The sequence below is a fragment of the Panthera tigris genome (genome assembly GCF_018350195.1).
Source record: "Panthera tigris isolate Pti1 chromosome A3 unlocalized genomic scaffold, P.tigris_Pti1_mat1.1 chrA3_random_Un_scaffold_70, whole genome shotgun sequence".
In the NCBI taxonomy this organism is placed as follows: domain Eukaryota; kingdom Metazoa; phylum Chordata; class Mammalia; order Carnivora; family Felidae; genus Panthera; species Panthera tigris.
The window spans coordinates 136,912-159,231 of NW_024962149.1; the positions used below are offsets into that span (position 1 = coordinate 136,912).

Sequence of the window (22,320 nt, forward strand, 5' to 3'; positions counted from 1 at the left end):
ACTCCACCAACTCCCGTGCCCCAGTGCTTGGCTAGGATTCAAACCCCCCTCTCTGTGCACCCTGATACTGGGGAAGTGTCTCTCCATGCCACCCAATATGTGGTCCCAGCTGGTTTTGTCTTATCCTGCAGCCCTTCAGGAAGGGGACCGCTTTCTCCTACTGCAGACAGCGTCCTGACCTAGCCACTAAGCCTGGGGTTGGCTCCCCTCCTCCCCAGGTGTGTGAACAGGGCAGCCAGCTCCAGTCTGGAGAAAGTCCCACAGTTAGAGATGGGATCCCTCTCTGTCCCAATCGGAGGTTTATCTCTTGTCCACATACAGCCTTAAGCTTCCCCAGACTCTCTTTCTCTTCCCCTTGTCTCTCCACAGAAGGGGATCCCTTCCCTCTGTGCCAGCGTGGCCCATTGTATCTCTCCCAGTCCACAATCACCCACCTATGGCCCCTCAGGTTGTCCCGGTGTCTCCCTGGTAGCAGCTTAGTCTCTTTTCCTCCCAGACTCAAAGTCATTTGGCTTCAAATTTCAAAAACTTTTCTGTGTCTTGACTGTTGAAAATAATGCCTTCTGAACATGGAGATGCAGAGATTTCTTGGACATATTGTTTTGTTTGCTATGGATGTGTTCCCAGAAGTGGAATTGCTAGATTATGTTCTATTTTTAATTTCTTGAGAAATCTCCATACTATTTTCCATAGTGAGTGTACCAACTTTCTATCCCCCCAATAGTGGACAAAGGTTCCCTTTTCCCCACATCTTCACTAGCATTTATCCCTTGTCTTTTTTATGATAGCTATTCAAATTGATGTGATGTGATATATCAATGTGACCTTGGTTTGCATCTTTCTGATGGTTAGCTACATCAGGCACCTTTTTATGCACCTGTTTGTCTTTGTTTATATTCTCTGGGAAAATGCCAGAGCACTGTACACTGCATCTGGGGTCCATGGACAAGACCAGTCTGCACTGAACCTTCAGGGTCCTAATTGGATATGCAATGGTGGGTGCAGAATCACTCTTCTGGCTGAGGTGAGGGTGATGTATTAGTAAAGAGGACACCATGGGAGTGGACAGAAAAAAGAGTAGGAGGAGGCATCTGAAATCCTTTGCTTTGGAAGCTGAAGGTCCTGTTCTTTTGCCCACGTGACTCTGGAAAGCCACTGCCTTGAGGATACCCAAATAAAGGTATCCCTTTTTTCCGTGGTATGCCTGCTTGGGGCTATAATGCTAGAGCTGGAGAACAGAATTCAAGAAGTCTTCTTCCATGATACCTAGGGTGTTCTGCTGGAGGAACTGGAGCATGAAAAGTCATGTACAGGCCATTGTGGTTGTCCTCCTGCCCAGAAACAACTTGAAACTGTTAGCAGTATTTCTCTCTTCAGTGTAGGTGGTTAAAAGGGGAGATGGGCTCCAAGACCTTGTCATTTATTTATTAACTATGCACTAAGCTTTTAACCTGATGCCAGGTACCTTGTTGGGCCCATGTGTGGAGCTGAAAATACCAAGAGCTACCTGCCTTCCAGGAACTCAAGTCTAGAGATAGGCAATAGCACAAAAGCAAAGGCATGTGAAAGAAAAAAGCAAATGATGTGTGCTATGAATGAAGGCTGGAGAGTCATTGGGTAGGAAGGTATGAAAGGCCTCACTGGGGATGACATTGCTGAGAACAGAATGACAAAAGGGAGCTAGACTTGAACAAGTCATCGTGCAGTGTGTCAGGAAGAAGCTACCACTGCTTCAGACACTCACTAACAGAAGCCAGTTTGTCCAGAGGAGGTGAAAAAGGCAGCCAGTGTGGCTGGAGGGAAACTAGGAGGAGAGCAAAGGGGAGGGAGGAGGGGCAGGGAGAAGTGCTGAGGCCTGGTAGAAAGTTATCTGTTGCTCTTCTGTTACTGCATTGTCCCAATACCTTGCACTGTAAAACACATATATTTAATACCTCACAATTTTTTGTGGATGAGGAAACCAGGCACATATTAACTTGGTTCCCCAGCCTCAGGGTATGTCAGAAGCTGCAGCTGTGGCCTCAACTGAGGCTAGATTGGAAGAATATTTTCTCCCAAGTTGACTCATATGATTCAGGATGCCATTTGGACTCAGAGCCTGGGTTCCTATGTGTCTTTCAGCCTGGACACTGCCTCAGTTCTCTGCCATGTGAGCCTCTATATAATGGCAGCTCAAAACACTACTTGATTTTTGGTTAAAGAAAGGTAAAGAAAAAAGGGATAAAGAAAAAGGGAAAGGGAAAGAGGAGAGAAATGGTACATGAGAGGAAGTAACTAGGAAGTGAAAGACTATTTGAAATTGAAACTTAGACATGACTTTCCATCACATTGGCTGTATCCTATCGGTCAGAAACCAGTCGCTAGCCACTTAGGAGTTACAAAACAATATACCACAAGTCAGCATGGGGAGCCATTGTGAAGGCTGCCCCCTCATAGATTGAAATGAGACAACTGAGTCTCATTCTAAATACAACAGGAAACAACTGGTTTTACTACCATTCTACCCCATCATGGGACCCGTATTAAAATAAGGCCAAGAGGAAGAGTGGCTGTTCCATTACTACACTGATGTCTCTTTTGAATAGTACTCCATGCCACATCCCGCCCCTTTTTTTAATTCTTCCATACTTGATTTTGGGCCTCAGATACACTGGACAACAGCCCACACATATTAAATTTTTTTTTAAGTTTATTTATTTTTGAGACAGAGAGAGACAGAGCATGAACGGGGGAGGGTCAGAGAGAGAGGGAGACACAGAATCGGAAGCAGGCTCCAGGCTCTGAGCCATCAGCCCGGAGCCCGACGCGGGGCTCGAACCCACAGACCGCGAGATTGTGACCTGAGCCGAAGTCGGACGCTTAACCGACTGAGCCACCCAGGTGCCCCAGCCCACACATATTATAAATATTATCCATATATTATCCATTTACACCCGATGAGGCTCCTAGGAAGTATATTCTAGCCTGATCCCAACATGCACATTAGGAAACTATGGAATACTTGAGAGACACATTGAGTTAGGACATATAACTGGTAAAACAAAGAAAAAAAGCTGAATTCAGTTCTGTATCCTCAAAATTAGAACCCTACTTGCATTTCCAGGGAGTTGTGGCTATGGCATTTTTGACTCATTGTTTACAGTTAAGGAGATGACATTGGAGGAGAAAGATAAGCAGTCAACTATCAATAAGGGGTTCTAGATAGGTCTCATTTAAAGAAGGGCCCCAGGTACTGGAATCTTGAAAAAGTGACTTCACTTCCTTGGTGATAGGCTTCAACAGAACTTAGAACTCTGGTAACCAGGTGCCCACATTCTAGAGATGGCCTGCTTTCCAGCTCACTTGCCCAGAGTCACTCTAGAGAACAAAATGTTCTGTTGCTGTATCCCCATTTTCAGGATATGTGGGCTTAAGAAAGCCCAGAGTGAGAAACCTTTATGTCACTGTAGACATCAGCTCAGCCCTCATCTCCGAAGCTGTTGGTCATTTGGCAGGAGGCGCTCACAGGTAACACAAGGTAGCTCAGGGCAGCCCACTGGAGAGCATGCCACAACTCTGATCCTGCCCAGAGCAGGCCTACACCTCTTGCCCCTCGTGTGTGTGTGTGTGTGTGTGTGTGTGTGTGTGTGAGAGAGAGAGAGAGAGATCAGGGGAGGGGACAGAGGACGAGGGCTATGCCCTTCATGAGCAGAAGCAAGATGTCAGGTGTTGAAAGCCTAGCACATCTCTCATGTTCATACCCCAGGTCTTGGCAGGCAGGAGACGATAATTGCTGGGGACCAAGTTCAACTACCTATATGTTAATTACGAGCCCTAGAGTTTCTTCTGGTTTCCTCCTTGCTGGATGTCTTTACAGCTTCCCCTCTTAGCCTGTACTGTAGAGAACACAATTTCTAATGGGGATGTCCCCTTGTGGCAATGTCCAGGGAGGACCCTAAGGTCTCTTGGCCCGACTACGGGGCACTGTACTTGCAGAGCTTCACCCAAGATATCTTTGAGGAGCTGGTCCATGGCTTCAACTACGGCAGCGCCCTAGATAAGTGTCAGGTGCAGAAGGATACCAAGAATCAGCGCTGCTCTGAGGTAAGAATGGGAAGAGGGTTTTTCACACCCAGGGCCTGCACATAAATATGGGGCCAAACCTGAGGCCCTCACATTGTATTTCCACATGAGCGTCCCACAGGCCCAACCACAAAATAATCTGAATATCCAAACCTCTGCCACCAGCTATGTGGTAAGGTAGGAGGACACTCTTTACATATGTTGGAATGGTAGAGAATGCATGTATTGTGTATGTATTTTATTTTTTATATTTTGATAGAGAACATATTTAATGTTTTTAATTAATCATTTTTATTTATTTATTTATTTTTTACTTTTCATGAGGCCATGAGTATCTTTGCATTTTACTGCTGTTTTATTATTTTACCTACTTGCCCCAGATATCCTGGGTAGCACTCAGCTCCACTGTCCTTGCAGAACTTCTCCAAGCCCTTACATATCATCACACAAAACAGGGTGATTTAACACAAAATTAAGGGTGGGATGAAGCCATTCTATATGTTTCTGTAATGTCTTGTCTCTCAGAACACATTAAATTATTGTAGGCCCACCAAGTCATGAGCTGTGTTCTTATATGTCTTCATAATATTCCATAAAGGAGGTTGTGTGCCACTGTTTCAGCCTTTCAAGTCTGTTGGAACTTGACAGGATTCAATTCTGTTTTCATGTCAACAGTGATGCAGGGAAAATCTTAAGTGTCCTAAAAGAATGTTTTAGGTTGCTAGATCTGCCATAACATGGAAGCACTAATTGGGTGGAAGGACTTTGATGCCTCCTGGCTGAGATACCTGCCTCTGTCTTTTAAGAGTTTCACCCAGGAAATCTTTGATGAGCTGCTCTAAGGATTAAATTCCATCTCCCTTGACAAGCAGCAGGTGCATCAGTCCAGCAACAACATCAAGTGCTGGTATAGGGTGAGAACAGGTCCAGATTCATGTCCTTTCTCGGGACCCAGAGATGATCAGGGTAAGCCTGGAACCCAGACTACAATTGACTGGCTCCCTGGGGCCTGCTGAAGAAGGTGGTTTCCCCCAGAAACTTTCTCCCTATCAGGAACAGACCAAGCCTCATTAGCTTAGAGGAAATGCAGCCCATGCTTTTGACAATTCTCAGGACTAACCTATATGATCTTGAGCAGCATTCGAAATTCTAACCCTCTGTTTTCTCATATCTACAGTAGGGATGTTTACTGATGACTCACTGGCATAATGCTCTTAATATAGGCTATTAAAAGAAGTGCTATTGTTGCTCAGCTAAGAGAATGCTTGGAAGTTACCAATGGTTTATCATTTCCCCCATAAAACCAATTGCAATTTTAAGCCTAGAACCTTATTCTGTGTGGGCACCCGAGTCCCTTCTCTTTCACAAGTTCCCAAAGGGATGGGGGTCTTTGGTCTGAGAACCAGACCCTGATCTTCCTGGTAGTTCATGGTATTGAAGCTGACTACATGCCCCTCCTTGTCTACCCGGTGTTAAAAGGAATCAACCCTGTCCCTGGATGAGGCCTGTACAATGCTGAAGCTCAAGGAAGGCACAATGGAAAATTTTTTACAGTCCCTGCTACAATCACCTTTCCAGGATAGAAACATCTCAAACATCACAACCATTTTCTGCATATACCAGGTGTTCCCCATGGCCCAATTAGTCCTGGGACAGCAGTTCAAAAGGTGAGTGCTTGCCTCATACACAGCACAGGGGGGAGCCTCCCATTTACTACTTGTGTATCTTGGGAATGTCACTGCACCTCTATGAGCTTCACTTTCCTCTTCTGGGAGTGCGGTGGTAAGAGGATGAACCTCACAGTGTCAACTGTAGTAAACTATGGGAGAAAACATGGCATGGGCTTATCTGGTGCCTGACTCTGTAGAAAGGGCTGCTGGACATGCTGAGTATCTTTAGGTTTAATAGTTCTCTCTCTCTCCAGTGAAGAAGCTCTCAACCTCAACCCTCGCAGGCCTGTGGCACTTCTGAATTTAGAAAAGGACATGGAAAGCAGAAGTTGTCCTGTTTGCAAAGGACTTCTGAGATTCTATCTAGCTGGGCTTGGTATTTTTCCTTTATATGGCCAGACTAGGGCTTGCTGGGGGACAGGCAGAGGCACCCATGGCCCACACAGTTATCTGAAAAGTACTGGTTGGGTTAATTCAATCAACAGTATATGTTAATCACCTAGTAATGCAGGCACTTTTCTAGTCACTAAGATAATTCAGTGAATAAAGTAGACACAATGCCTTGGTGTCAATTCTAGTCAGAGAGTAGGCAATCACTCTACACTCATGTCCTTGGTTCATTATATGTGACATTTTCATGGCGTCCTCTGGGTATGAAAGGATTGTCCCTTATTTGACCATTATGACAGACTACAAGACCAAGTAAACATACTCATGTTCAGGTCTTCAGGTTCAGTAGGAGGGCCTCCTGCATCCACAGAGCAGCATAAGAGACTTTAGGGGTTGTGGCTGGAGGAGGACTTTCAGAACCATGGAACTCACAGATCTCTTGATTTCCATAGGAGGGCTTATGTTTGGGGGCTTCCTGTGAAGAAGCAAATGAGTCAAAGAGAGCTGTGGATGGGGCCCCAAAACTGGGAAGCAAAGCACAGTCTGGGTTCAGTTGGTGCCTAAGAGACCCATCCCTTCTACTGTTCTATCTGGCTCTGCCTGCTTCTCTCCATATCTACCTCTGCTTACCACAGCAACTAGGGCCAAGAACAGAAGGTGTAGTGAGAAGACTGCTCATAAATCGGCCTCAAACGTAAGCCCTATTACTGGTCTTTACTGAGGATGGCATTGACTATGCCCAAGGCCGTGGTGAGAAGAGTATCAGTGAAAAAACCAGACTCACACAGGTTTTCTGGATGACTAGGCCTTCCACTGCAAAGGCGGGGTTGGAAGTGGGCTGGGCCATCCTCTGGGATCCATAGAGAAATAATGATGCTGTGGGAGTACAGTGTGGAATAAAAGGCCAGGCCTCTGATGCTTCTCCACACATGACTCTACCCAGCACCCTCTCTCCCATCTTGAGTACATGGCCTGACCAGAAATTTCAGGATACCTGGCAGTCTCTGAATTTTACCAGTTTCAAAGTAAAGACAGCCTATGTGGATATGAAGCTGCATGACTGGAACCTGAAGAACCACACCGCCCTTATCCTGGTGCATCAGGAAACTCTGGAGCCCACTGAGGCAGAGTCAGATGGTAAAGGGGATTAAAATCTGGGAAGACTAACTGGGGTGGGGTTCATGGGCTGAATATTGTTTTGAAAGCAATGGTACCTGTCCTGTTTTTGGGAAGGCACCTGGAAAGTCAGTTATGTGGATGAACCTTTCTCTTTATCCTGGTCCAGTGCCAGCCCCAGGGCTCCTTCCAGTTGCAGAGCCAGAAAAGGGGTCTACTATGGAACTAGAGACAGCGCCAGTTATGTTTCAACCATCACCTCAAGCGTCAGAGCCAGCATCACCTCCATCAGCTGTTCCAGAACTGGAACAAGTGCTAACATCTTCTTCAGCATATGTGCCAGGTCCACAGCTACAATCAGCTCAATCATCAGCTTTACTTAGAATTTTAACTCCAGCTCTAAAAATAGAGACAGAGCCAACTCCAGCGCCAGAGCCTTCCTGCCACGGGCATGTGACCCCAAAGAACCAGCTGAATGAGGAGAAGCCCAGCCTCATGGACTTCCCTCCCAAGCTGGTGGCAGAGCAGCTAACGTACATAGATGCGGTAAGAAGCTGGGCTCTCAGGGCAGGACAGGGCAGGGCACTTTCTACATTTTTGCCGTCAGCTAACCCAGACCTGCCTTTCCCTGATGTGGACTACTATAGTCCGGGTCCAAATTTCAGCTCGACCACTTATCAACCATGTTACCCTGCCAAGGTCCTTAAATCAAGCTTTCACTGTCCAGCTGCAAACTGTAGAGATAGGCACTGATAAGAATTGATGCAGAGTTACTGTGTAGATTAAATGAGATAGAACAGCTAGAAAAATGGGTAGGCCCTGGTCCTTCAGGTGGAGGAAGACAGCTCACTGGGTGCAGTCAAGTCCATGGGTCACCCACCCATCTTCCTTGGAGTCTTAACACCCTGTGCACTTATTAGGCATCTGACATGTACATAACTACAAGGGGAAACAGAGAAACCTATGGTTGTAACTGTCATGGGGGAATGTGCATCGAAAGGAGAGTAGGACCAAAGGGAAAAACAGGTGGAGTGGAAAATGCCCCCTTGTGAGGAGTCACATTGAACTGTCATCTAGAGGCTGGGGTTAGCAAGGATGACCAGGGTACAAATTCTCTCCTTCCTTCCCTGCCAGTATTCACTCCTAGGTCTTCCTGTACTTGACTCCCTCAGTGAAAATAGAATGGAATGAAATCCAGGGATTCCAATCAGGCTCAGGCCACATTCTCAGCTTCAGGAACTAAAGCTCTGACCTGGTAACCTCCTACCTAGGACACTAATCCTGAATGTGAAATGGCTGGCTGAACACTCCTACCCTCCCCACCCCATTCTCTAGGAGCTGTTCAAGAAGGTGCTGCCTCATCAGTGCCTGGGCTCCATCTGGTCCAAGCGGAATAAGCCTGGTAATGAGCACCTGGCACCCACAGTCTGTGCTACCGTCACCCAATTTAACAGTGTGGTCAACTGTGTCATCACCACCTGCCTTGGAAACCCAAGAATGATAGCCCAGGACAGGGCCATGGTGGTGGAGCACTGGATAAAGGTGGCCAAGGTATTTTATGGGAGGCCAAGATGAGTCACTCTTCTGAGCCTTGGAAACTGATATTTCCTTTATCAATTCTCAGGGTTGGAGTCCCTAGTCTAAGCCCTAGGGTCTGCACAGTCCCTAGGCTCTTCCCTCCAGGGACATGCTGACCTTTACTTGCATGTCCCAATGGTGGAACGCTCAGTTCCTACCTGGCTCCTTCCTTGGAATGAGCTAAAATCTTCCCTCTCCCCAGCAGTGTTACTCTTTGGGTCTTATATGTGCCCTTCTGCAGGCACCTGGATATCTGTCATCTTGGAGGGAAAATTTAAACTGAGGGAGACTGATACTTTAGAGCAAATAGGACTCCTGCTACCCACATGACCACTCATTCTCTTCCCTCCCCAGGCCTGTCAAATCATGCGGAACTACTCTTCACTGCATGCCATCCTCTCTGCTCTGCAGAGTGCCTCAATTTACTCTCTGAAGAAGACATGGGAGAAAGTTTCCAGGTGAGTATGCCTCTCTCCATAGAAGGATCAGGGTGGATGAGGGATTTCCCATATGCACATCTTTTCCCCCTCAGTAACTGGGACCCTCCTGGGAGGCAGCAAACCCTGGCAATAGAACCTGGGCTGGTGTACAGGTCTATAACCCACCCTGGAGAATAGTCCACCCTGACTCCAGCTACAGAAATATTTTTTCTTAAATATCACGCACTGAGTTGACCCAAATTAAATATTATCAAGCGCTTACTTTACAGCAACAAAACTCTCTGCCCAATTGAAACCACACCTGACTGAAACAGAGTTGCTCAATTAATATGGAAATGGTGGCACTGGATGACTCACATGAGAGCTCCCTCCATGTCCTACAAACACCTTAGTTCTCAGAGGAATCCAGAGAAAACCCTAATACTGGCAGTTTGACTTTTTGGAGTACTCAAATAAGAGGGACTTACATTCAAGCCACATGATTCCTATAATTTTTTCTGCCATTTTTTCCTCTATTCAGGAAGAGCTTTCAAAAATTTAAAAAGCTGTGCACTGAAGATAACCCACAGAGAAGGGAACTGTTCCTGAAGGTATCATGGGAGGAGGAGGTTTGGGAAGAGAGAGGGTGGGGCCTGAGGGAACAGGGTCCTGAGTGGATGAAGAAAGACTGCTGTGTAGGGGAATGATCTGAAGCATTCCTTGGGGAGGTGAAGCCTTTGGTATGAATATGGTTACAGTTTGGGGTGAAGATTCCATTGGGGGTGGAGCAAGAAGGTGCTGTTCAACCAGATGCTATAGACACCCTGTCTCTCCATATTAACAGCTAGTCCAGATGGGGACCTGTATACAGCTTGAGAGCCCAGAGGACAGCCCTCTGCTCAGTAGTGGGGTTGGGATGGGTGGAGGGAAACAATAATGATAGTAATAGGACACTGAGTCCTCAGAAGACCATGTGATGTAGGTGGTGTTCTCACTTTTCTCAATGAGAAAACAAGCTCAGGAAGGCCAGGCTGCAAGTTCAAGGTCACACATGGAGTGAATGTTGGAGCTGAGATTGTGCTAGAATCACTCACAGCATGTTTAAGGATAATGTAGCATTGGTACCAGCTGACTTGGGTCAGATGTCCAGGGTCTCAAGTCAAAGATGGTGGGGGGGGGGGAGTGGACTGAGGATATTATGGTCTCAATGAACTTGTCCTTGCCCCTGCAGGAGCGGCCATCTAAATGGGCCACCCTGATGATGAGCCGCCAGAGAGCCCAGAAAAGGCTGCAGAAGAAGGTGAGTGTTCCTGGGGAATAGAGCCTCCAGAGTGAGAGGAGAAGGGCTCCTCTCTGACAGCTGGAGGCCTCCAGATCAAGACAGGTGGACCTTTCTACTCCAGCTCCTCCTCTTGTTGCCACAGCTTCCAAAACTCTTATTTTAAAGTGACTGGGAGGAGGGTCTATCCAGCTGGATGCAGAATGGATTTGTGGGTGGAGAGGGGCCTAGGACTACATACAATTTGATTTTCTAAAAGCAGGCCCTGGTGGTGATTAGGAGAAGTCTGATGTCCTTGGAGGGTGAGGGTAAGGGGGAATTGAGAGGCGGCTGCTAGGGATCCTAGGCTGCTCCATGTGAGAACCTGGGGTGGACCAGGAGGCTGAAGCATTTTCAAGGGAGGGTCCCTGTGTGCACCTGAGAGCAGGGACTCATCCCACCCCTACTCTAATGACACAGGGTGTTGTCCCCTTCCTTGGCACTTTCCTCACTGACATGGTGATGCTGGACACTGCAATGGAGGACTATCTGAAGGTGAGTGAACCTCTAGATTGTGTAGGAGGGCCCAGAATCCTGAGGTTTGGGAGTGGAGAACCCCTGTAATGAGTCCTGAGACCTCAGTACTTGGCAAACCTCCCCTCATGAGAGCTTCACAGCTACCCCTGTGAGCTAGAGTTTCTCATCTCAGTGATGAGTGAAGGGAGTTTGCACTTATGACACTGGTCCTGGTGCCCAAGACTGTCTGAATGCAAAGCTGCATGAAGTTTGTCTGAGTTGACCTCAGCCTCTCCCTCTCAGGCTGCTTATGGGGGGAGAGCAAAGTCAGGCACCTCCACATCGGCAAGCACTTACATAGCCTAACAGCCCCCTCCCCCCAGAGGTTTCAGCCTCCCCTTCTGTCATCAGAGAGGGTTGTGCTATAAGGTGCTTGACTGTCCACCCCATGTCCTCCTTTCTCTGGACCCCAGAGCCTGGCTTATATCCCAGTCCTGTTATCTGTGTATGGACAGTCTTCTAGTGTGTCCTGGCACGAGAACAACATGAGAAAGGATGTGTATAAGGAACAAGCAATAACAAGGGGCTCTTTCTGATGGACTTTGGCTATTTGCTTTCTAGGGCGATGAGATCAACCATAAGAAAAAAACTAAGGTGAGCATTTGTGGCACTTCCTATTAGGGAAGTGTAGGGGAGTGGATACCAGAGATGCCCCTGGGAAGAATATTTCTTGGCTTCATCCCCTCCATCACACATTTACTGGAATAGTTTGATAATGAAAAAGTGTAAGACCCATCCATCTGGTAAGTGAAGTCAGGGGAGTGGCATCAGGGATAACTTCCTGCAGGAGGAGGGGCTATTTATACTCACCTCTGCGAACAGGTTGAGACTGGATGAATTTATCAGGGAAGGAAGGCTGCCACATGTGCAAAGACCTAGGACTGGTCCCCTATCCCACTGCTCAACCCACCCAGGCTCTGTGTGCATCCTGTTCTTCTCTTGGCCTAGGAATACGAAGTAATGAAAGAGATCATGCTCCTCCAGGTGGCTGCAGATAACTACACTCTAGAACCGAAGGAGCAGTTTAGAGCCTGGTTCCAGGCTGTGGAGCGACTCAGTGAGGATGAGAGGTGAGGCCCATCAGGAGCTGAGCAAAGGCGTGGACTCTTTCTGGTGGCCACTCTAGGGATCCTGCATCCATGGCTCCCTGGGCAGCCTCAAGCCTTGTTTCCTGGTGATCACTGGAACACCAGATTCCAGCTACTGGGAAAACACTGGGAGAGACACCTGAATTGTAGCTCCTGGTCGACTCACAGGTGTCATTCTCTCTTTAGCTACATCCTGTCCTGCCAGCTGGAGCCCCAATCCTAACTGACCAGTGGAACTCAAGAACAAGAAGAATTGGCCACAATCAAGCTCAGGACTGAGTGAATGTCCAGTGATAGTGCAACCTTTCCTCAGCAGCTTGGACACTTGCTGTGATGAATCCCATCTCCTTGACACTTTTTCCTCCCATCTATTTACCTACTTGGAGTGGCAATATTTATCTTAAATAGTAAAAGCTAGATTTGAATATTATTATATTAAAGCCTTCTTTCTTTTATAGCCCAGGAGTTTGGTTTGGTTCTATTACTTCCTACAGCAACTTAAATGGTGTACAGACTCTCATATTCTTTCTTGAACTAAGAAATCTTACAGAGTCATCAGCTATTGTATGTGGGAGGAAGGAGAAGAGCCAGCCCTCCTCCCAAATTCCTCTTAGAGAACAGGTTAATTTCAGTATAATGAATTTGGGTAAAAAAGAAGAGACAGCCCCTCAGAATTACTGAGATTTAGAGGTTGAAGTTACTTTCACAGGAATGGCAGCAACCATTGAAATTAGATGTCCTTAAGTGTAACAATTTCCAGGACTACTACCTGCCCCAGGACAGTGGCTGCTTTCTACACTTTAAAGGAAAAGGTTTGTTTCCTGCTTCTTTTATTGAGGTGTTGTTTTTTCTTTTGGAGTTTTTTTTTTTTTTTTTTTACCAAATATTTGAAACTTTAAGTTTTCTAGTTCAAACTCTGGAATTGCATTAGCCAAAAACATGTAAAGAGGTCAAACCCTACATGTGGAAAGGATAAGGACAGGAGAAGGTAATTTGCAAATTGACTAAGGGCAGGCAGGACTTTCCATTTTCATTCTTCCTCTAGGGGCTCCATGTTAACACTTTACCTAGATTTAAATCCTCCAGGGATCCCTTTCAATGACCTCTGAATCCCCTCCTCTGCTTGTTTTGTATTTGGGGGAAAGATGTGTGATGTACTTTTATGGCCACAGCTGCTGAACATGGTCCCATAAACATCTATGCTAAGAGCTAGGATGTCTAGCATTCCTGCATTTCCTTATGCAGCTTTTTTTTTTACATTAGTTAACATACAGTGTAGTCTTGGTTTCAGGAGTAAAACCCAGTGAATCATCTCTTACATTTGATACCCAGTGCTCATCCTGAAAAGTGCCTGCCTTAATGCCCATCACTGATTTAACTCACCTTCAAACCTACTGTCACCCTTAACCCTCAGTTTGTTCTTTGTATTTAAGAGTCTCTTATGGTTTGCCTACCTCTCTGTTTTTATCTTATTTTTCCTTCCCTTCCCCTATGTTCATCTGTTAAGTTTCTCAAATTCCACATATGAGTGAAATCATATAATATCTGTCTTTCTCTGACTGACTTATTTTGCTTAACATAATACCCTCCATTTCCATCTATATTGTTGCAAATGACAATACTTCATTCTTTTTCATTGCCAAGTAGAATTCTATTGTGTGTGTCTGTATGTGTGTGTGTCCCACATCTTTTTGTTTTAATGTTTAGTTTTGAGAGACAGAGTGTGAGTGGGGGAAGGGCAGAGAGAGAGGGAGACACAGAACATGAAGCAGACCCCAGGCTCTGAATTGTCAGGACAGAGCCCGATGTGGAGCTCCAACTTACAAACCGTGAGATCATGATCTGAGCCAAAAGTGGGAGTTTAACCAACTGAGCCACCCAGGCGCCCATTTTACATTAGTACATCTTCTTAATCCATTCATCAGTTGATGAGTTCATGGACATTTGGATTTTTTCCATAATTTGAATATTGTTCATGGCTCTGCTATAAACATCAGGGTGCCTGTGCCCTTTCAAATCAGCACTCCTGTATCCTTTGGATAACTTCCTAATAGTGAAATTGCTGAGTTGTAGGGTAGTTCTATTTTTAATTTTTTAAAGAATCTTCATACTGTTTTACAGAGTGACTGCACCAGTTTTCATTACCACCAACAGTGCAATAGGGTTCCCCATTCTCCACATCTTTGCCAAATCTGTTGTTTCCTGAGTTGTCAATTTTTGCCATTATGACACGTGTGAGGTTGTATCTCATTGTGGTTTTGATTTGTATTTCCCTGATGAGGAATGATGTTGAGCATCTATTCATGTGTCTGTTTGCCATCTGGATGCCTTTTGGAAAAGTGTCTATTCATGTTTTCTGCCCATTTCTTCACCGGATTATTTGTTTTTTGGGTGTTGTGTTTGGTAGGTGTTTTATAGATTTTGGATACTAATCATTTATCTTATATGTCATTTGAAAATATCTTCTCCCATCCCTCAATTGCCTTTTAGTTTTATTGATTATTTACTTTGCTGTGCAGAAGCTTTCTATCTTGCTTGATGGGGTCCCAATAGTTACTTTTTGTTTTGTTTCTCTTGCCTTTGGAGACATGTCAAGTAAGAAGTTGCTGCAACTGAAGTCAAAGAGGTTGCTGCCTGTTTTCTCCTGTACAATTGTGATGGTTTAATGTCTCACATGCACTTTGAATTTATTTTTGTGTAAATTGGAAGTGGTTCGGGTTCATTCTTCTGCATTTTGATGTCCAGTTCTCCCAGCACCACTTTATAAAGATATCGTCTTTTTTCCATTGGATGCTCTTTCCTGCTTTGTTGCAAATTAGTTGGCCATATAATGTGGGTCCATTTATGGGTTCTCTATTCTATTCTATTGATCTATGTGCCTGTTTTTGTGTCAGTATGATACTGTCTTATGATTACAGCTTTGTAATACAAGTTAAAGTCCAGGATTCTGATGCCTCCAGCTTTTGTTTTCTTTTTTAACATTACTTCAGCTATTCAGGGGGCATTTGTGGTTCCACACAAATTTTAGGATTTTTCTAGCTTGTGAGGATTGCTGATGCTATTTTGATAGGGATTGTGTTGAATGTGTAAATTGTTTTGGGTAGTTGTGACATTTTAACAATATTTGTTCTTACAATCCATGAGCATGGAATTTTTTTTTTCATTTCTTCTGTCTTCAATTTCTTACATAAGCCTTCTATAGTTTTCAGCATACAGATCTTTTACCTCTTCCATTATGTTGATTCCTAGATATCTTGTGGTTTTTTTGAAATTGTAAATGGGATTGATTCCTTAATATACCTTTGGGCTATTGTTTCATTATTGGTATATACAAATGTAACCCATTTCTGTACATTGATTTCATACACTGTGTCTTTGCTGAATTCATGTACCAGCTCTAACAGGTTTTGTGTGTGTGTGTGTGTGTGTGTGTGTGTGGCATATTTTGGGTCATCCATGTACAGTATCATATCATCCATGAAGAGCGAAAGTTTGACTTATTCTTTGTCAGTTGGATGCCTTTTATTTCATTATGTTGCCTGATTGCTTAGGCTAGAACTTCCAACACTATGTTGAACAACAATAATGAGAGTGGACATCTCTGTCATGTTCCTGATCTCAGGGGGAAAGCTCTCAGTTTTTCCCCATTGACGATGATATTAGTTGTGGGCCTTTCATATATGGCCTTTACTATCTTGAGGTATATTCCTTCTATCCCTACTTTGCAGATTTTTATCAATGAAGAATGCCATATTTTGTCAAGTGCGTTTTCTGCGTCTATTGTCAGGATCATATGACTTATCCTTCCTTCTATTAGTGTGGTGTATCACGTTGATTGATTTGCAAATATTGAACCAGCCCTGCAGCCCAATGAATCCTACTTGATCATGGTGAATAATTCATTTAATATACTGTTGAAATCAACTTTCTAGTATCTTGTTGATAATTTTTGCATCCAGGTTCATCATGGATATTGGGCTATAATTTCCCCTTTTTAGTGGGGTCTTTGTTTTTGGAATCAAGGTAATGCTAGCTTTATAGAATGCATTTGGAAGCTTTCATTCCATTTCTATTTTTTGGAACAGTTTGAAAACAATAGGATTAATTTTTTAAATGCCTGGGAGAATTCCCCTGGGAATCCATTTGGCCCAGGATTCTTATTTGTTTGGAGATTTTTGATAACTGATTCAACATCTTCATTGGTTATGGGTCTGTTCAAATGTTCTTTTCTTCCCATTTGGGTTTTTGTAGTATGTGGTTGTCTAGGAATTTTTCCATTTCCTCCAAATTGTCAGTTTGCTGGCATATAATTTTTCATGGTATTGTCTAATTGTTTGCATTTCTGTGGTGTTAGTTGTGATCTCTCCTCTTTCATTCATGATTTTATCTATTGGGTTTTTTTTTTTTCCTGGCTAGGGATTTATCAATTTTGTTTCTTCTTTAAAAAAACCACAACAGATCTTAGTTTCATTGATCCGTTCTACTGTTTTTTTTTTATTCTATACTGTTTATTTCTGCTCTAATCTTTACTATTTCCCCTTATCTGCTGGTGTTGGGTTCTATTTGCTGCTGTTTTTCTAGCTCCTTTATGTGTAAGGTTAGGTTGTATATTTGGGACCTTTCTTCCTTCTTGAGATAGGCCTGAATTGCAATGTATTTTCCTTTTAGGACTACCTTTGCTGCATCCCAAAGGATTTGGACTGTCCTGTTTTCGTTTTCATTTGCTTACATTTTTAAAAATATCTTCTTTAATTTCCTGGTTGATCCATTCATTCTTTAGTAGGATGTTCTTTAACTTCCATGTATTTTCGGTTTTCCAAATTTTTTCTTGTGTTTGGTTTCAAGTTTCATAGTGTTGTGATCTGAAAATATGCATGGTATTATCTCAATCTTTTTGTACCTGTTGAGGGCTGTTTTGTGACTCAGTATGTGATCTATTTTGGAGAATGCTCCACGTACAATCAAGAATAATGTGTGTTCTGCTACTTTAGGATGTAAAGTTCTGAGTATATCTTTTAAGTCCATCTTGTCCAACGTGTCATTTTTTCCTTATTGATTTTCTGCCTAGATGATCTGTCCATTGTTGTAACTGGAGTACTGAAGTCACAATAACAGTCTTATTATCAATAAGTTTGCTTATGTCTGTGATTGACTGAATTATATACTTGGGTGCTCCACTTTGGAGGCATAAATATTTACAACTGTTAGCTCTTTGTGATGGATAGACCCCTTAATTATAATATGATGCCTTCATTAATGTCTTGTTACAAGCTTTGTCTTAAAATCTAGTTTGTCTGATATAAGTATGGGTACTCCAGCTTTCTTTTGATGTCTGTTACCATGATATATGTTCTCTATCCTCTCACTTTCAATCTGCACATGTCCTCTGATCTGAAATGAGTCTTTGGGCCAACATGGCAGAGAAGTAGGGGGATCCATACTTCCCACCTCTCTCAAACAAAGAGGTGCTGAAGCCAAAGGACTTTGAACTCCAGAGTCTGGTATGAAGAGACTGAATCTACCAAGAAGAAAATGGGAAAACCAGAGAAAAGATAGGTGGGTGATTGCAAACTGTGGGAAATAAAAAAAGTCCATGTGAGTATGGAAGGTAGGGACCCCCTTCTGCGGAGAGACAAAGGGAAGAGAAAGAGCAGCTAGGGAAGTGTAGGACCATATCTGGGCAGGAGAAAGACCTCAGACTTAGACTGAGAGGGATCCTATCTCTAACTGCAGGGCTTTCTTCAGACTGGGGCCGGCTCCCTGTTCTTGCACCTGGGGAGTAGGGGAGCCAGCCCTGGGTGTGGTGGTAGGTCAGGGTGCATGCAGTCCACAGTGGGAGAAAGTGGTCATCTCCCTGGAGGGCTGTGTGATAGTACAAAGCCTGTGTCTGCCACCCCTGGGCTCAGTGGCTTGGCCTAAGGTGCAGTACACAGTGGGACAAAGCATCCCCCTCCCTGGAGTGCTGTGGGAAAAGACAAAGCCCGCCTGCTGCCTGCATCTGCCACCCCCAGGTCTCAGCAGCGAGGTTGGCAGTGCAGTCTGCAGTAGGAGAAGGCAGTCCTCCCTGAAGTGTGCCAGCACAGACAAAGACAGCCGGGACCACATATCGGACCGCACTAAGAGGCGCTTCCCCAGTGCCAGAGTGTACAGAGTGGGACTTTGAATCCTAGCCAAGCACAGAGTCAGGGGAGTTGGCAGAGTGAGAAGGACCATCCCGTCTGCACCCACGGCACAGAGAGAATGACACAGTCCACTGGGTCTAACTCCGTGAAGAAGACACTGGGGGATCGCCATTCCCCCTCCACTACCACCACCAAGGTGGGGACTCAGGGATCAGTCCCAGGGCCCATAGTGCAGGTGGGTCCAGACTACAAGGGATGACACCCCTTCACACTGGGTAACTGAGTATCTAATGGAGCTGGACAGACACTGTGGACAGCTCCCCCAGACCAGTGCTGCAGCACTGCCTGGATTAACTCTAGGTCACCTCTGGATATATAGATATATTCTACCCCCATCTCTCCTCCTTATCTCTTCCCTCCTCTAGGCTGGTTAGTCTTGTTTATGGTTTGTCTAAATGGATATATTTAATACATGCTCTTGATACATGTTCTACACCTCCTTCTTTACATTCCTTCCTCTCTCTCTGGAATAATCAAGCCATATAGTTTCTCTGTCTAGGTAACTTTATTTTGGTTTTTCTTCCCTGCATCCTTCCTTATTTTCCTTTCTCTCCCTCTAGATTAAGACTTTTAGTTTCTCTGACTAGTCAATGTTTATGTTTTTCTTCATCCCTGCTCCTGTCATTTCTCTTTGTCTGTGCTCTCCCATCAGGACTGCCTCCACCATGTTCTTTACTTGCAGTTGGTGTTTGTGGGATTTTTGTTTTAGTTTTCAGTTTTTTAGCTTTCTTTGTTTCTCTTATTTGTTTGCTTGCGTGTTTTTGTCTCCTGTTTGTCTATCTGTTTTCCTTTACAAGGCTACTCCAAGTAACAAAGCGCACCGGGTGGAGGGTGAAAATACCACTAGAGTAGGGAAATAAAATAACCAACATCACAACAGAGAGCAAGTAAAAATCTCCAAAAAAAAAAAAAAAAACACCTCCTGAAGGGCCAGGCACTGGACAGTGTGTGACCTTCCATTCAATATTGCAGTGCTCACAGGTGCAGAGAAGACACAAGCTTTTAAAATGCATAAGGAACAACAACAAAAAAAAAACTAGCCAAAATGACAAAACGAAAGAATTATCCTCAAAAGAAACTCCAGGAAGTAGCGACAGCTAACGAATTGATCAAAACCAATTTAAGCAATATAACTGAATATGAATTTAGAATAATACTCATAAAATTAATAGCTGGGCTTGAAGAAAGAATACAGGGCAGCAGAGAATCTATTGCTACAGAGATCAAGAGAATAAGAAACAGGCATGAGGAGTTAAAAAATGCTGTAAATAAGGTGCAAAATAAAACGGAGGTGACCACAGCTCAGATTGAAGAGACAGAGGAGAGAATAGGTGAATTAGAAGATAAAATTATGAAAAAAGAGGAAGCTGAGAAAAAGAGATAAAAAAATCCAGGAGTACGAGGGGAGAATTAGAAAACTAAGTGATGCAATCAAAGAGAACAATATCGGTATCATAGGAATTCCACAAGAAGAGAGAGAGAAAGGGGCTGAAGGTGTACTTGAACAAATCATAGCTGAGAGCTTCCCTGATCAGGGGAAGGAAAAAGGCAGTGAAATCCAAGAGGAACAGAGACCTCCCTTCAGACGTAACATGAATCGATCTTCTACAAGACATATCATAATGAAACTGGCAAAATACAAAGATAAAGAGAATTCTGAAAGCAGCTAGGGATAAATGGGTCCTAACATACAAAGATAGACACATAACTGTAGTAGCAGACCTATCTACTGACACTTGGCAGGCCAGAAAGGAATGGCAGGAAATCTTCCATGTGATGAACAGAAAAATTATGCAGCCAAGAATCCTTTATCCAGCAATCCTTTATCCTAGTCTGGCATTCAGAATAGAAGGAGAGATGAAGGTTTTCCCAAACAAACAAAAACTGCAGGAATTCATCACCACTAAACCAGCCCTACAAAAGATCCTAAGGGAGATTCTGTGAGTGAAATGTTGCAAGGACCACAAAGTACCAGAGACATCACTACAAGCATGAAACCCTACAGATATCACAATGATTGTAAACCCATATCTTTCTCTTTTTTAAAAATAATTATCATTGATTTGTATTTTTTTAATATGAAATTTATTGTCAAATTGGTTTCCATACAACACCTAGTGGTTATCCCAACAGGTGCCCTCCTCAATACCCATCCATATCTTTCAATAATAACACTGAATGTAAATGGACTAAATGCTCGAATCAAAAGATATAGGGTATGAGAATAGATGAAAAACTAGACCCATCTATATGCTGTCTACAAGAGACTCATTTTAGACCTGAGGACAGCTTCAGATTGAAATTGAAGGGATGGAGAACTATCTATCATGCTACTGGAAGTCAAAAGATAGCTGGAGTAGCCATACTTATAGCAGACAAACTAGACTTTAAATTAAAGGCTGTAAGAAGAGATGAAGAAGGATATTTCATAAAAATTATAGGTTCTATCCATCAGGAAGTGCTAACAATTATAAATGTCTATGCACTGAATTTGGTAGCATGCAAATGTATAAAACAATCACAAACATAAGCAACCTTATTGATAAGAATGTGGTAATTGCAGGGGACTTTAATAATCCACTTAACGTAATGGATATATCATCTAGACAGAGAATCAGTCAAGAAACAATGGCCCTGAATGATACATTGGACCAGATGGACTTGACAGATATATTTAGATCTCAGCATCCCAAAGCAACACAATATACTTTCTTCTTGAGTGCACACGGAATATTCTCCAAGATAGATCATATACTGGGTCACAAAACAGCCCTTAATAAATATAAAAGAATTGAGAACATATCACACACACTTTCAGATAATAATGCTATAAAAGTTGAAATCAACCACAGGAAAAAGTCTGGAAAACCTCCAAAAGCATGGAGTTGAAAGAACATCTTACTAAAGAATGAATGGTAAACCAAGTAATTACAGAAGGAATTTAAAAATATATGGAAACAAAAGAAAATGAAAATACAACAATCCAAATGTTTTGGGATGCAGCAAAGGCAGTCCTGAGGAAAACACATTGCAATCCAAGCCTATCTCAAGAAACAAGAAAAATCCCAACAAGAAAAATATAAAATCTAACAGCACACCTAAAGGAAATAGAAGCAGAACATCAAATATATCACAAAACCCAACAGAAGAAGAGAAATAATAAAGATCAGGGCAGAAATAAACAATACACAATAAAAAAAAAAACACAGTAGAGCAGATCAAGGAAAGAGTTGGTTTTTTGAAAAAAAAATTAAACAAAATTAATAAACCTCTAGCCAGGCTTCTCAAAAAGAAAAGAGAGATGAACCAAATAGATAAAATCATGAATGAAAATGGAATGATTACAACCAGTCCCTCAGAAATACAAGCAATTGTCAAGGAATACTATGAAAAATTATATGTCAACAAACTGGACAACTTGGAAGTAATGGACAAATTCCTAAACACCCACACACTACCAAAACTCAAACAGGCAGAAATAGAAAACTTGAACAGACCCATAACCAGTGAAGAAATTGAATCAGTTATCAAAAATCTCCCAACAAATGAGTCCAGGACCAGATGGCTTCTTTGGGGAATCCTACCAGACATTTGAAGGCAGAGATAACACCTAGCCTTCTCAAGCTGTTCCAAAAAATAGAAAGGGAAGGAAAACTTCCAGACTCATTCTATGAAGCCAGCATTACTTTGATTCCCAAACCAGACGGAGACCCAGCAAAAAAAGAGAACAGCAGGCCAATATCCCTGATGAATATGGATGCAAGAATTCTCAATAAGATACTAGCAAATCGAACGCAAGAGCACATGAAAAGAATCATTCACCACGATCAAGTGGGATTCATTCCTGGACTGCAGGGCTAGTTCAACATTCACAAATCAATCAATGTGATACATCACATTAATACAAGAAAAGATAAGAACCATATGATCCTGTCAATAGATGCAGAAAAAGCATTTGACAAAATACAGCATCCTTTCTTG

General features: G+C 43.4%; 1 protein-coding gene across 2 annotated transcripts; it reads left to right on the top strand.

Moving 5' to 3' along the window:
* The first annotated feature begins 3,279 nt into the window (after positions 1-3,279).
* Positions 3,280-12,614, top strand: LOC122236195 (ral guanine nucleotide dissociation stimulator-like). 2 transcript variants are annotated; one of them, XM_042977086.1, is made up of 13 exons: positions 3,280-3,507; positions 3,976-4,083; positions 5,542-5,729; positions 7,066-7,259; positions 7,408-7,784; positions 8,574-8,789; positions 9,171-9,274; positions 9,777-9,846; positions 10,467-10,535; positions 10,974-11,048; positions 11,631-11,663; positions 12,018-12,139; positions 12,344-12,614. In XM_042977086.1, exons 1-13 carry the CDS (start codon positions 3,322-3,324, stop codon positions 12,378-12,380), a joined length of 1,779 nt encoding a protein of 592 aa, XP_042833020.1. In that variant the 5' UTR covers positions 3,280-3,321; the 3' UTR covers positions 12,381-12,614. The 2 variants fall into 2 exon arrangements, with proteins under 2 accessions (XP_042833020.1, XP_042833021.1); XM_042977087.1 differs by having other exon boundaries at positions 3,429-3,517.
* The last annotated feature ends 9,706 nt before the right edge of the window (positions 12,615-22,320 follow it).

Coding starts and splice junctions, on each gene's coding strand:
- LOC122236195 (XM_042977086.1), top strand. CDS start 3,322: ATGGCCTGCTTTCCAGCTCACTTGCCCAGAGTCACTCTAGAGAACAAA. Junction 5,730..7,065: donor CTGGGACAGCAGTTCAAAAG/GTGAGTGCTTGC, acceptor GACTCTACCCAG/CACCCTCTCTCCCATCTTGA. Junction 7,785..8,573: donor AGCTAACGTACATAGATGCG/GTAAGAAGCTGG, acceptor CCCATTCTCTAG/GAGCTGTTCAAGAAGGTGCT.